This window comes from Herpailurus yagouaroundi, unplaced genomic scaffold (assembly GCF_014898765.1).
Source record: "Herpailurus yagouaroundi ecotype Mexico unplaced genomic scaffold, PumYag 29, whole genome shotgun sequence".
Lineage (NCBI taxonomy): Eukaryota > Metazoa > Chordata > Mammalia > Carnivora > Felidae > Herpailurus > Herpailurus yagouaroundi.
Window position 1 is genome coordinate 32,629,858 of NW_024412377.1, and position 13,833 is coordinate 32,643,690.

Below are 13,833 nucleotides of genomic sequence, written 5' to 3' on the forward strand. Positions count from 1 at the left end.
ATGCTGATTAATTCTCTTAATACGATGTATTTCCTTCACTAAGGATAAATGTTTCAAAATTTTATAAAAATATGACTTTCAGCAGATATTAAACACAGCAAACTGACTGACACAGGCATGATGTCTTTCAAACAGCCGCATTGCTAACAACCTGCTGTTATTTATCTCCCAATATGATGCAATAGAAAGCACAAACATAACTCTTAAGTATTCTTGCCAAAAAGGTTACTCAGAATCTAAATCAAACCTCCACACCTCAGTTTACAAGAAACATGTGAGAAAGAGAAACAAGTTAAGTGACATCCATAAGGGAACAATCAAATAGAAAATTGGTCTAGACTCTTCAAAAAGTCATTATCATGGGGGATACAGTAGAGGACCTACATAAACACTAAAGAGATATAATCGCCAAATGAAACGTATGAACTCTGATTGGATCCTGGTTTTTAAAAAATATTGTAAAAGACGTTTCAGTGAAAATTAGAAAAAACTAAATATGGGCTGCATATTAGTTTATAGGAATGTTAACATTAACATTCATAGAGTTAACAGTTATTGTGTTTAATAAAAGAATTTCCTTATTCTTTCTTGAAGTAGTCTCCATGCCCAATGTGGGGCTTGAACTCATGACCAAGATCAAGATAAAGAGCAACATGCTCCACCAAGGGAGCCAGCCAGGAGTCCCAAGCATATCCTTATTCTTGTAAGAAGCATGCTAAATTAGGAGAGAGGTGTCATTATGTTTACAACTTATTTTCAAATAGATCACCAAAAAAACTGGAAATATACAACTATGTATGTCAGTGTGTGCATATTTACGTACAGAAAGATAACTAAATAAAGCAATTATTGGAAATTTTGAGTCTAGATAAGAGGAAATACGGGGGGGGGTGTGGGTTGAGCTTCTTTCGACTCTAATATAGAACTGAAGTTTTAAATAATAAAAATGTTGTGGGGCACCTGGGTGGCACAGTTGGTTAAGCGTCCAACTCTTGATCTCAGTTCAAGTCATGATCTCACAGTTCGTGAGTTCAAGTCCTGCATCAGGTTCTGTGCTGATGGCGAGGAACCTGCTTGGGATTCTGTCTCTCCTCTCTGTCCCTCCCCTGCCTGTGCATGCACACATGCTCTCTCTCATTCTAAGTAACTAACTAACTAAATAAATAAACTTCAAAAAAAAAAAAAAAAGTCCTTTCCTGCCTCTAGGTTATAAAGCTACCCTTCTATATTTTCTTTCATTAACTGTGTAAGTTTTACATTTCACATTGAGATTTTCTATCCCTCTAGAGTCCATCTTTGTATGTGGTATTAGATACATTTTTTATATATATTTTGTTTTCCTATGTATTTTACTTTCCTACATATAGAATTGTGTTTTCCCATATATAAACTTCTAGCTTTTTCTACACAATCTACTAAACAATGGGTCCTCTCCCCACTGATTTGTGAAAGAATGATTTTTGGTCCCAATGAAAGACCTAAGCAGAGGCAGGGGAAAAGGAATAAGAGAATAGGAAAAAGAGGAAAGGGAAAAAAGGAAAAAAGAAAAGGGTGAAGGGTAAACAGAAAAGCATAAGAGCTTAGCTGAGGATAGGGCTGAGGATAAATGAAACTACTGTCAAATTCCTGTGCACCAACCATATTTACTGAAGTATATAAAAGCCAATGGCAAAGGATAACTGAACATCTATTTGAAAAAACAAAAAAGTACATGTCCTCAAAACCCTTCAAGAAACATCTAATATATCTGGTATATAATAACACAAAGAGAAAGATTCCAGAAATTAAACTTTCTCCTATCAAGCAATAATTTGCATTACATTTCATTTAGCATATACCCTTATTTAGACAGAACAAAAATGATGGCAAAAGCAGACATTACAAGTATCTTGAAGACTCTTCTACAAACTTTCAGATTCCATGGGAATGCTGAAATATGTCTTTAAAACTTATTTATTTGATGAATTTAGCAGCACCTAGATCAGATTTTTAAAACATAAATTTATAGAATTCATAACTCTTCATCTCATTACTGGCAGTCAGAAATGTAAACTGTTCTCTGTAAGAAAACTCCAAAAACATACCTTTTATTTTCAACCAAACTGGCTCCTTCATCCTTCAGCTGCTTACTTTTCTCAACACAGCCCTCGAGGAGACTTTCTTTCCTGCGTTTAACCGCATGAAGCCAGCTCCCTTCTTCATTCTCAACTACATCCTTCTCATCAGCAGCTTCGGCTTCAAACTGCTGTGAAGTGACCTTTGAGACCTTCTCCCCAATTCTTCTCTTCCATCCAAAGGAAGCCATTCTGAAAATTACAAACAAACAACTTTAAAATTCAAATTTGGCCTTTAGAGAAGTATTACAAATGATAGGTGAAGACAGATAAGAGAATCAGACTGTCACCAGTTTTTTTGTTGTTGTTTTGGTTTGTTTTGTTTTGAGAGAGCACACATGCAGGGGACGGGGAAAGGGAGAAAGAGAATTCCAAGCAGGCAGGATTCGATCTCACACCTTGATCTTACAACTGACTGTGAGATCCTGACCTGAGCTGAAATCAAGAGTCAAACACGTGGGGAGCCTGGGTGGCTCAGTCAGCTAAGCGTCCAACTTGGGCTCAGGTCAGGATTTCACCATTCATGAGTTCGAACCCGTCATTGGACTCTCTGCTATTAGTTCAGAGCCCACTCTGGATCCTCTATCGCCCTCTCTCTCTGCCCCTCTCCTGCTCACACTCGCTCTCTCTCAAAAAGAAAAGTAAAACATTAAAAGAAAAAAAGAGTCAGATGCTTAACTGTCACCACTTTCTAAATTCTTAATTAAATAATGGATCAAGGCAATAATCAACAAAGGGTGCTAACATCACAAAGGAACACAACTGGTCAGTAAGTATCTCCTGTTGGAAGTGGCATACTACCCATGAAGTATCCTTGCCAGAAATTAATCCTGTATCAGATCAAGTCTAACAAACTCTACCAGTTTATAGAAAATACGGAATGCAGATGAGCGTGCTAAATAACATGCCAGAGATGCAGATAGCAAATAACAAAAACTAAAAAATAAAACTGGTTTCTTCAGGAAATAAACTTCCAGGAAAGCAGAGAGAGAGAGAGACAGAGAAAGATGGAGGTAAAAAGAGACTTCAAAGATTTAATAACCAAATATAATGCATGGGTTTTGTTTAGCTCTGGATTCAAGCAAGCCAATTGGGAGGAAACATTTAGGAAATAATAGGGAAAACTGGAACACTGATTTAATACTTGATGGTATTAAAAAATTACTGCTATTTTTTAAGGTCTGATAATAGTACTGTAATTATGTTTATAACAAAAAGATAAGCATTCTTGCTATAAACATAATTACAGTACTATTATCTTTTAGGAATGTATACTAAAATATTTCACATGGAATCCTATGATATCTAGAAATTGTTTCAAAGTGATCACCAGAGGGGGCAGGGTACAACACAGGAGAAATACAGATGAAAACATTGCTCTGAGTTGATAATAGATACAGTTAGGTGATATGCACATAGGATTCCTTGTACTTTCCTCTCTCATACACGTTTGAAATTTTTCACAATAAAAAGTTTTAAGAGTCAAACTTGGTATATAACTTCATTCACAGAACTACTGGGTAAATCTAAAAAATAACAAATGTTAGGGGCACCTGGATGGCTCAGTCAGTTGAGCACCTGACTTTAGCTCAGGTCATGATCTCACAGTTCATGGGTTCGAGCCCCACTCTGGGCCCTGTGCTGATAGCTCAGAACCTAGAGCCTGCTTCAGACTGTGTCTCCCTCTCTCTCTGCCTCTTCCCCTCTGGACCTCTGGCCCTCTCTCTCTCTCTCAAAAATAAATAAAACATTAAAAATAATTTTTAAATAACAAATGTTAAACTGTTTTGTATATCAGCAATGATACACAAACGTAAAGGATAAGAAACGACAATTGATGGAACAAAATTAAAGAAAACCATAAAAGCATTCATCAAGTATTTATTTAGAGAAGGAATTTATTATGAGATCCAAGAACTCTTACTAATTATATGGATGAGCTTAAAGATACTGAGAAACTGCTGGAAAGGCATATAAATTTCTGTTATGTCTGTGTGTTTTCTGGAGAAGAGTGTCTAAACTTTCCTTCCATTCTCAAGGGACTCCATAACTCCAAAGAGATTATGATCAACTGAGTAATCAACCAGGGGGATAAAGAAAAGCAATGAAGCAGATGTTTTTATAAGATTATCAAATAATGGGCATTCGAGGAGTAAAGGAAGAAGAGAAACGAAATAGTGAATAAGTTCTACCAGGTGTCAAGGTCTTCATCACTGAGGCACATGGCTGAAATGAAATATAAGTAATCAATAGAAGGGAGGGGACAAAAAAGTAAAGGTGACTATGAGGTTATTCACATGGAAAGGCCTAAGATAATGGCAGAACTTGTAGGGATGAGAAGATTATAGGTCTTGTGCCTAAGTTTCTAATGAATACAAGGAAGTCTCAATAAATTATTGCGATCAAGAAATGCACAAACAGATATGGGCGAACCACATATTCTCCCCTGGAGCAGGGATTATTTAAAAAAAAACAACAAACAAAAAACAACCCAGAGTAGTAATGTATTATAAGCTATACTAGGAAATCAGGATAATGGCAGACTCTCTACCCAGACCCGTTATAATAGAGAAGAATGAGTTTCCTATGTTTGAAGATGACTATAAGTAACTTAGGGGAAGAACCAAGAAATGGCTGAAAATGAAGTGTGGTTACTATGGAAAAGAAGGCCAGAGGCACAAAATGAAAACAATGTCAGAAAATAAATCATTAGGAAGGTCTCATAAGACATCAGGATATCAAGAAGACCTCTTGTATTTATGACTGTCCCTAAAAGTGACAAGAATGAGGATGACTACATTAGCTGCCTTCAAGTTTCCAAATGAACTCTGTTCCTAAAGCAGCAATGTGAGGAACCAGGTACTGTGGGAACGCTGTTAACAGAGGAAAGTCTGGTGTATTCACTAATGTCAAATTACATTAGAAACCATCAGCCAGGTCTATATATTATTGGAAGCAGGGTTTAAGGTGGCGAGGAAAGGAAAAAGGAACAGAGAGACCCAAATATATTTTTTAAAAATTAATGGGTAATCAGACTCCCATTACCGTCCCCTATCTCCAACCTGAACCATTGTTCTAAATGTCAAAGACATAGGCTGAGTCCCCAGATGGTGGTTCTCAAGCACGTGTGAAAAGCCATGCACAGCACCGCCTCAGGTGTTTCTGCCATTTTCCTCCACAAATGCTTTAAGCTTTTCTAGAGACCAGAGGCTGTGGAGATCAGGACAGAATGAGGTTACAGGGTATAAAAGGCCTGATGACTGCTAGTAACTGACAAGTTTAGCCTTGAAGAGAGTGAAAAGAATACATTTTCTCAGACAAGAGTTCATACTGAGTGAAAAGTACAGACAAGTTCAGGGGTAGAGGGAAAAGACAATGAAGGATTTCATACCCCAAGCTTCAAATTTCCCAGAGAAATAGGTGGCTAGTCATTGGCTCCAAGTAAAGGGAAAAGAAACAGATCTGAGTACTTGAGAAGAAAAGTTCTGAGTCACTAGAGAGAATGGGAAGATAGGAAAATCAACAATAAGGGATGAATAAAGATACCAAACAGTATCAAGGGCCACTGAGGTTAAAATCCACTGAATCTGTTACCAAGGGCCATTAGCACAGTTTTGTATTTTCTTCAACTGTCTGGAGACAAGGGTACAGTCAATCCACTCCAGGATAAGTGCTATTGGAGAGTAAACAAAATAGGATACTATGACTTCAGTGGAGACTCTTGAGGCTTCCTGGAGGGGAGGCTGTCAGGTTTTCAAAAATAAAAGTCGGGTTAGTCCTAGGACACATGCAAAACAGTTTCTATCCTGAAAAACTTAATACTCAGGTATTAAGGTATCTTAATTAGTACTAGTTTGCTGTTCCTCTAAGGATATCTGAACATGAAATTAAAGCTTCTTATAAATAAGGTTTTCCTGAATCTATAGTTAGATGCACAAGGCTCCAACATCTTAGCCTTCACGTTTTTTCACCCGGATAAGAAACCATATGGGTAAACCATAATCACAGAGGTTTCACGTTAAACTCATGAAACATAAATTTATTCTACATAGGATCATAGTTAATGAATGCCATGAAACTCTAAACAACAATGTTGTGTTCTAAATTCTTTTGCTGGTTCAATGATCTCTACAGTAGGCATTCAGTTACTGTTGTCGGTCGGACAGTTTATCCAACCACAAACCGAGAATGTCTGTCTTCACTGCATAGGAGGAGGCAGCACCTAAGGCGAGAAACCACTAGATGAACACCATTAGGAAATCAAAACAGGATCCTTCGGGTATCGGGATGTATTCAGAGGTGAGAGATTCAAGAAGCAATTTACCCGAAAATGTCACCGCGCGAGAGAAACGTGTATTACTAAGTTCCTCTCGTTTCCAAAACAATAAAGATATGCGAAGCTCATAAAGGCTGCCCTGGACGTCCCCCGCGAGTCCACCAGGCCGCCAGCAGCTGCAGACACGCTCAACCAGAGGTGGGAAGCAAGCTCGGTTCCGCTCCTCCCACCGTTAAGGGAAGGTCAAAGCCGCACCCGCCGCCGTGGAAACGCGGAAGCCGCTCCTGCCTTGGTGTAAGGGAGGGCCCGACCCCTAGAAATGCTCGTCCCTAAAGACCAACCTTAGCGTCCCGGCTCTGCCGCACCTCCGTCGCGTCTCAACTCCGACTTCTGAAGGTCCTTTCTCCCCTAACCACAAGACCCACCAGCCTCGTTTTCCTCCTCTTCCTGGGCTTCCACCACGGTCAGCGTACCCTCAGTTACCTAATGACCACTCCCCTGGTCCCGTGTTTACATTGTGCTTGCCCTTTACCGACCGGAAGCGGAAACTAACATGCCCGACCTCCTACCTGCCTGCCTTTGATGCCAGGTCTCTCAAGAAACTGGCCTGGCCGACCCGAGGCGTCGGAACCGCTCAGAGAAGCGGGCAGGGAAGAGGCGACTCTCAAAGCCCTTAAGGTCGGCCAGTCCCTTTCCCGGGACCACAAATCCCAGAAGTCGCTGCGGTAGCCTCCACCCCATTACCCTCTGGGATCTGTAGTCCGGGCCGCCCGGACCCGGAGCGCCCTCTAGCAGCAGTCGGGGGCGGCAGGCGCGCGGACGACGGCAGTGCCGGAGCGCGGGAAACTGCGGCTGCGCAGGTTGAGGTGCGCGCAGTCAAAATCAGGCCCCGTGAGACTGCGGGAGTCGTTCAGTCGCGAGGTAAAACAAACGGGGGTCGGGGAGAAGGACTTGGGCGGGAATTCATAGCATTAAAATGGGATCCTGCCTTAAAGGAGTTTACAGTCCAGCTGAGAGGCCAGCCTAGACGCAAAGGACTAAGGGAAAACTCCATTGAAAAAGGGTTCAGGGGAACAGATAAAGCAGATCAAGGAGGCCCTTGGTTCAACTGTAGGCTTCACGTCGGAAAACATAAGTAAATTGGGCCCAGAAGAATTAAAACCTAAACGTAGGTGTAGTTTATGTCTTGAAAATAATTAAGTGGGGAAACGTAACCCAGGGGACTGTTTAGGAAATTGAAAAGATTGTTAATTTATCGACGTGGCTATCTTGTGCAAGGGAAGACCAATTTTGTAGACGATGCTTTTTCAACCTCAGCGTTGTTTGTCAAACTGCATAATCTTTGTTGGAGAAATGGAGTCTCCTGTGCCCCGAAGGGTATTTAGCTGCATCTCTGGAATCTACCCACTAGATGCCGTTAGCATCCACTACCACCACCATTTTACCTCCAGTTGTGACAATCAAAAACGTCTCCAGTCATTGCCAAATGTTCCTGGAAGAAAAATTGTTCACCCACCCCTGCCGCATTGAGAACTGCTCTTGTACAACAATGATTCTCCAAGGTGATCCTCAGACCCCTGAGGGTTGCCAAGGCTTCTTCAAACTATTTTTATGCTCATAGGAAGACCTCGTTGGCCTTTTTCACCATGTTAACTTTGCACTGATAATGGAAAAGCAGTGATGGGTAAAACTGCTGACAGCTCAGCTGGTATTAAGGCAATGATACCAAACTGTGCTAGTTGTCATTGCAGTTTCACCACCACACTCATACTACCAAAAACACTCAAGAATGTCCTTTAGGAAGCGGTAAAAATTATTAAAATGACCCTGGAGTAGTTTTTAATCTGTATCACAAAATGGGAAGTACTCATTAAGTACTTTTGCCGTGTATTGAAGTATGATGTCACCAGTAAAAGCAATTGTGAGATCGCATTATAAACTGAGGTATACACTTTTGTTGTGTGGAATGCAACTCTTATTTAGAAAACAGCCAGCAGTCCAGCTGGTTATGCAGGATTGGGTATGTGACAGGCCTTATGAAAATGAACAAAAGGAGCCTGTTACTTCAGGAAAACAATGGACAGTGTTGCCAATTATACTGTCATATCATAGAAGTATTATCATTTGGAGTATACAACTACTGACATTAATTATAAAAGATACAAAGGTAGTAGAATGTTTCTTAAGAAGGGTAGAGGTTTACATGACTGTGTTCACTGCAAACCTAAATCAGTGACAATTCATCAAGTCAAATATTTATGATTTGCACTTTTCTGTAATACTTCTTTAAGCCTTTATAACACGTGTCTCTCGGACAAGACATTCAGCAGGATTTATGCCTTTATAGTCACATTCTTAGTGCTTGGTTCATAGTAGCTATATGAGGGGATATAATTTGTAGAGTGAATAATTTAAGCGGTGCTTAAAGCTGTACTCCTTTCTAGGGGTCTTTCCTAAATCTCCCAAATAACTTTACTCTGATAAAGGCTACCTCCAACACTGAGTTTTCACACTTCACCCACCACTTCCCTACTTACTTTGTCCTATGAACTTGATGTACTTATTAATATATTTAATACATTTCTCGGGCTATTTATTGATAATATGATCTTCCAAGTTGCTAGAAATCCTCTAAATTTATCATACTTAGCATTTATTGGCATTCACAATAAGTAGAACAGTCTATTTGCCTACAATAGAACAGTTCAATAAATATTGATTTTTCAAACAAGAGCATTTATTGTACAGTTTTATACAGTCAGGGTAAATAAATATCTAGAGCAATTTATAAGTTCCCTAAAGAACAATCTTATGTGCTATTCATAACATTCTTTAGTACTGTTTTCTTTTGTTACAATTATCAAACTATTTTAACGATTTGGAATGCCAACAATCTGGCACAAGGCCTAACAGTGCCATACGGGATATAAGATTTCATTACAGTTGAATTCTAACAGTAGTGGAATTCTAACCAAATCTAATGTTAGCAACCAAGGAAAACTGGTAACCACTTTGGCTTTTATTGTATATATCTTAATATTTTGTTCAGGTGGTTAACTTTTAGATGAAATCAAAACTCAGTAATTTAGTTGACACAAAATCACACGTCTGAGTGTTAAAATTTGTTTAAGCACTATGTTTTATATTTAGGCACACTGTCAAAAAGGTGCACACATGGTCAGCTAGGAATAAGTGCTTTTTATTTAATTCTTCCGGAAGTTAAAAATTTAAGCACACTGTAACAGGAAAAATTATGTTTTTATCATCCACTTTCTAAATCAAGGTATTTTAAATTATATACCTAAATATACCCCGGTTGAAACATATGCGAACACATCTCAGAAATACTGTACCACAAAGATTGATTTCTACCCCATTACCAATTTATAGTTATGTTGTATGTGGAATTTCATTCATCTTGTCAGGAGAATTCACAATGAAAATAAGACTTCTGCTGTGTATGGAGGAGATGGACAAGAATTAAGGGGAAAAGATTTAAACAGCACACCATTTGTTTTTCATTCCAAGGATGCCAGTCCAAGCATAGATGCATGGAGTCCTACATCTAGCCACAGTCCACCAAGCATTCATTCAGTGTGAATGGTAAAACTACAAGGTCAAAAAGCAGGGATTGGAGGGGGGATGGGGAAGGCGAAAGCACAGGACTTTTTATATAAAATCATTTAAAACTCTGAAAAACTACAAAAGCATCTCAAGAGAAAATATAATCAAAGTAAAAGCAATGGAATTTATTTCAGTGAAATTATTTTAAATTAGATATATTAAGCTCCCATATCCCCCAACCTGGTAGAAAATTTCCTCTTGGTGAGAAATCATTTATTTTAATGGCAAAATTTTTACATATCAGTAAAATCTGTTATATTTAAAACTATGTATACAGTACATTTCTGGCAAAAACCTTATACATCTTTCAGTTGTCAAGACAAAGTAAAAATATGGTTGCATAAATCACAAAAAATATAAATTGCTGAAAAGATAATAAAAAAAGATTAAAAATCATTTGCATTGACTCCCTTACATCTTCAGTTAGTAAGAATTTGCAAACTACAATAAATTTTTGAAAATTCTGATGCAACCTCGACACATTCAACCAAAAGTTGTCATTTCAAATATCCCAGCTTAAAAAAGAATCTGCTGCAATAATATGTGCATTTATCATACTATTTGTACAAGTGCAATATTTAAATATCTTCAAAATAAAACTCAGTAACTAAAAGGAATCACAATAACTTAACAAGCAGCAAAGTTTACAAAATTAACAATTTTTAGAAGGTCCTATTTAATTGGTTCCTCCTTTCAATCCCCCCCCCCACCGCCCCACTACCTCCCCACAACAGCTTATAGAGACATTCTGACAATGTCTTAGTTCTATGTACAAATCTGTAACTTTTCAAAAATACAGTCTTCTGTTCTTAACATCAGGAACATAATGCTGCATTTAGAGACCCTACATTAAATCAATATCCCAAAAATGCAGGGCCACATACAAGTTATACAGTTTTGAACTTAGTATTTAAGTTGCACTCCTATTATTTTATACAGCTTTCAGATTCTAAGTTGAATAGATAAGTCCTGGACATAAGCAAGATTTTTCTTTTGAATTCACTGCATGTTTCTAGGGGTACTGGAACCAAATCTACAACTATAGTTAACTGTGCAAGCTATCAAGACACTTGAGTATATTACTGTCTGGTTACAAAGGTGTTCACTGTATTTGCCAAAAATAGTCCTATAATACAAAAGTATTAAATGAGAAATAAGATAGCTCTTCTGCAATGGAAAAATGATTGATACCAAAGAAAATCAATACCTTGAAGTTAAAATAGTATAAGGCAATTATGGGTGATATAGTACTTTTTATTTTTTATTAGCATACACAGGACACCAATTTTAACTGAAGTGACTTTAAATCTTCATTTACAACTATTATGGAATGCTACTATGAAAAAGGAAGGATCAAGGAAAAGAAAGTATAGAGATCTTACAAAGATTAATTAAGCATCTTTAGGCAGTTCCCATAATGCTACTTTTTAAAAAATGATTAAAATCTAAAACAAATGTGACCATTTAGAAGCACTAACTGATTCGTTCCCTTATTTTATTGAAGTAATAATGTCATATCTGGCAATGTCTAAATTTTCACTGAATCCTGGTTTGAAATAGCCAGCTATAAAAGAAATTTGGAAGACAACTGGGGAAACCTAAATATGCATGATTAGATGACTTTAGGGAATTACTAATCTGATAATAGTATTATGTGTTTTTAGGAAAATGTTATTTTTTTTTAGGAGATGCTTGAAATGTTGAGGGTGATAAGTATGTCAGCAACATCCAAACGGTTCAAGGAGAAAAAAACATATATCTATATACACGTACATATGTACACTATGTCTATATACATACATAGATATAAAGCAAATGTGGCAAAATGTTAACCAGTGTTGAATCTAAGTGGTAGATACACATGTGATCACCCTATAGCCTTTCTATTTTTGTTTTTAAAAATGGTCACGATAAAATTTGGGAGAAAAAGTCTTATCTGAGCATTTAAATGGTAGGAAATATTCTGTGTGCTAAATCAATTTAAAAGATACATAATTGAATGACCAGAAATTTTTGTATACATTCAATACTGACGGACATGAGCAGCGGAATTTGTGAGATTGACAAAAACATGATTTATTTATAGCATATGCAACTCAGCTCTTGTGACAAAAAGAGAAATTTATGTACAGAATATAGTGAGACAAATTTTAAGATTTAACTTAGTGCCTAGAGTATCTGAATATGTAAGTTCTGTGTGTTTTTGGATTTATCAAGCTAAAGAAAAAATTTTAGTTATGTCTAATTTAATCTTTGATATGCTTACCATATACTAAAGAATATTAAGGGAAGAGATATGGAAGAGTTGTCCAGCCTGTCACTACTGGAAAATACCTGCTATGTAAGAAGTTCAGGACCCCCCCAAAACAAATCACCTATAAAGGTCGCTGGGGATTCTAGGCAAATATTTATTGAATAAATTTATGAAGCAATTATAGAACATATCAACTTGTAATAATACATGAAGGCCTTTATGGTAAATTAATATTCTACAAAGCCCTGTATACATTAAATATAAAACAGCCAAAAATCAAGTGAGCCTGAGAGACCTATAATTCATTGTGAAAATTACATTATGCTATATGCCTACTGAACAATGAACAAAATTATCTTAATTCATTTTTGCACATTAGGCTTTTAACTATTAATCATGTTCCAATTCCTGTGCAAATTGCATTCCAAAAGGCCAATCCTCAGTTATAATTATAACTTGATTATAAATGGAAGCATTTGGCTATGATTTTTTATGCATGCTTATTGCTATCAAAGAAATAAGCAAAGTTTTAGGTTTACTGTGCAAGAATTTTAATTAGATTCGCACACATTTCAAAAAATTCTATCGTGTGACTTCCAGGTCTTGGAGTTAAGTCAACAGGAGAAGAGTCAAGTGAGGTCACAGATGAGGTAAGTGAAGCTTCTGAGGATTTTCCTTGAGCATCAGCATCTGAATCATTCCTTTGGCAAGATCGATAGTTGCTAACTGATCCTGATCTCTGTGGAGTAGCAGTCCCTGATTTGGCTTCAGTAATTTCATCTGGGTAAAAAAAAATTTCAATTTATTATAATCCATTACACCCCATAATTTTTATTCTTTTAAGTTTTGTTTATTTTGAGAGAGAGAGAGAGAGAGAGAGAGTGCACGCATGAGGGAGGGGAGGAGGGGCAGAGAGAGAGGGAGAGAGAATCCCAAGCAGGCCCCATGCTGCCAGTGCAGACACAGCCCAACACAGGGCTCAATCTCACAAACCGTGAGATCATGACCTGAGCAGAAATCAAGAGTTGGATGCTTAACCGACTGATCCACCCAGGTGCGCTCCCACCCCCCAACAAAAGCTGAATAGTATTTAATTTGCTTCTTTGAGTGAGACCACTGACCACCTATCAAGAGCACATTTATTTTGAAAACTTTCTGAAATAGAAGTGATGAATCTGTGTTAAACCATTTGTCTTCTTTACATACAGTACATATTCTCCTCATGCCTAATCAACATTGGGTATAGCACATAGCTACTCATCAGTATGTAGCTACTCATCAGACTTACACTCCAAAATTAATAGCCCAATAAACTAATAACATGGGGCTCAATAAACATCCTTCCCTAACAATAAAAATTCATTTCTCTATATTAAAATCATAGAATAAATGCACTTAAAATTTGGGAGAAATCTTGGAAATCACCTCATCCAATGCTTCATTCTATTGATAAGAAAATATAACCTTCGAAAAGTGTAGTGACTTGCCATAGGTAATAAAGAGGTAAATCTAGAACCTCCTTTGCCTGTCATCTCACTGCTTTTCACTCTCCCACTTTCTCTTTG

General features: G+C 37.5%; 2 protein-coding genes across 15 annotated transcripts in view; both read right to left on the bottom strand.

Annotated features, from left to right (window-relative positions):
* TTC33 (tetratricopeptide repeat domain 33) overlaps positions 1–7,063 on the bottom strand; it is a 39,767-nt gene extending 32,704 nt beyond the window's left edge. For 2 of the 8 annotated variants that reach the window (XM_040496031.1, XM_040495977.1), the window contains exons 1-3: positions 6,732–6,953; positions 4,921–4,987; positions 2,085–2,309 (exon numbers count right to left, since the gene is read on the bottom strand). In XM_040496031.1, the coding sequence (XP_040351965.1) occupies positions 2,085–2,305 (221 nt within the window). In that variant the 5' untranslated portion in view covers positions 2,306–2,309; positions 4,921–4,987; positions 6,732–6,953. The other 6 variants (XM_040495997.1, XM_040496004.1, XM_040495985.1 and 3 more) reach the window with 6 other exon arrangements.
* A 2,042-nt stretch (positions 7,064–9,105) lies between these two features.
* The window catches only part of PRKAA1 (protein kinase AMP-activated catalytic subunit alpha 1), a 50,516-nt gene continuing 45,788 nt past the window's right edge, over positions 9,106–13,833 (bottom strand). For all 7 annotated transcript variants that reach the window (XM_040495957.1, XM_040495964.1, XM_040495949.1 and 4 more), the window contains one exon: positions 9,106–13,048. In XM_040495957.1, coding sequence (XP_040351891.1) covers positions 12,804–13,048 — 245 coding nt within the window. In that variant the 3' untranslated portion in view covers positions 9,106–12,803. The remainder of the gene's footprint in view (positions 13,049–13,833) is intronic.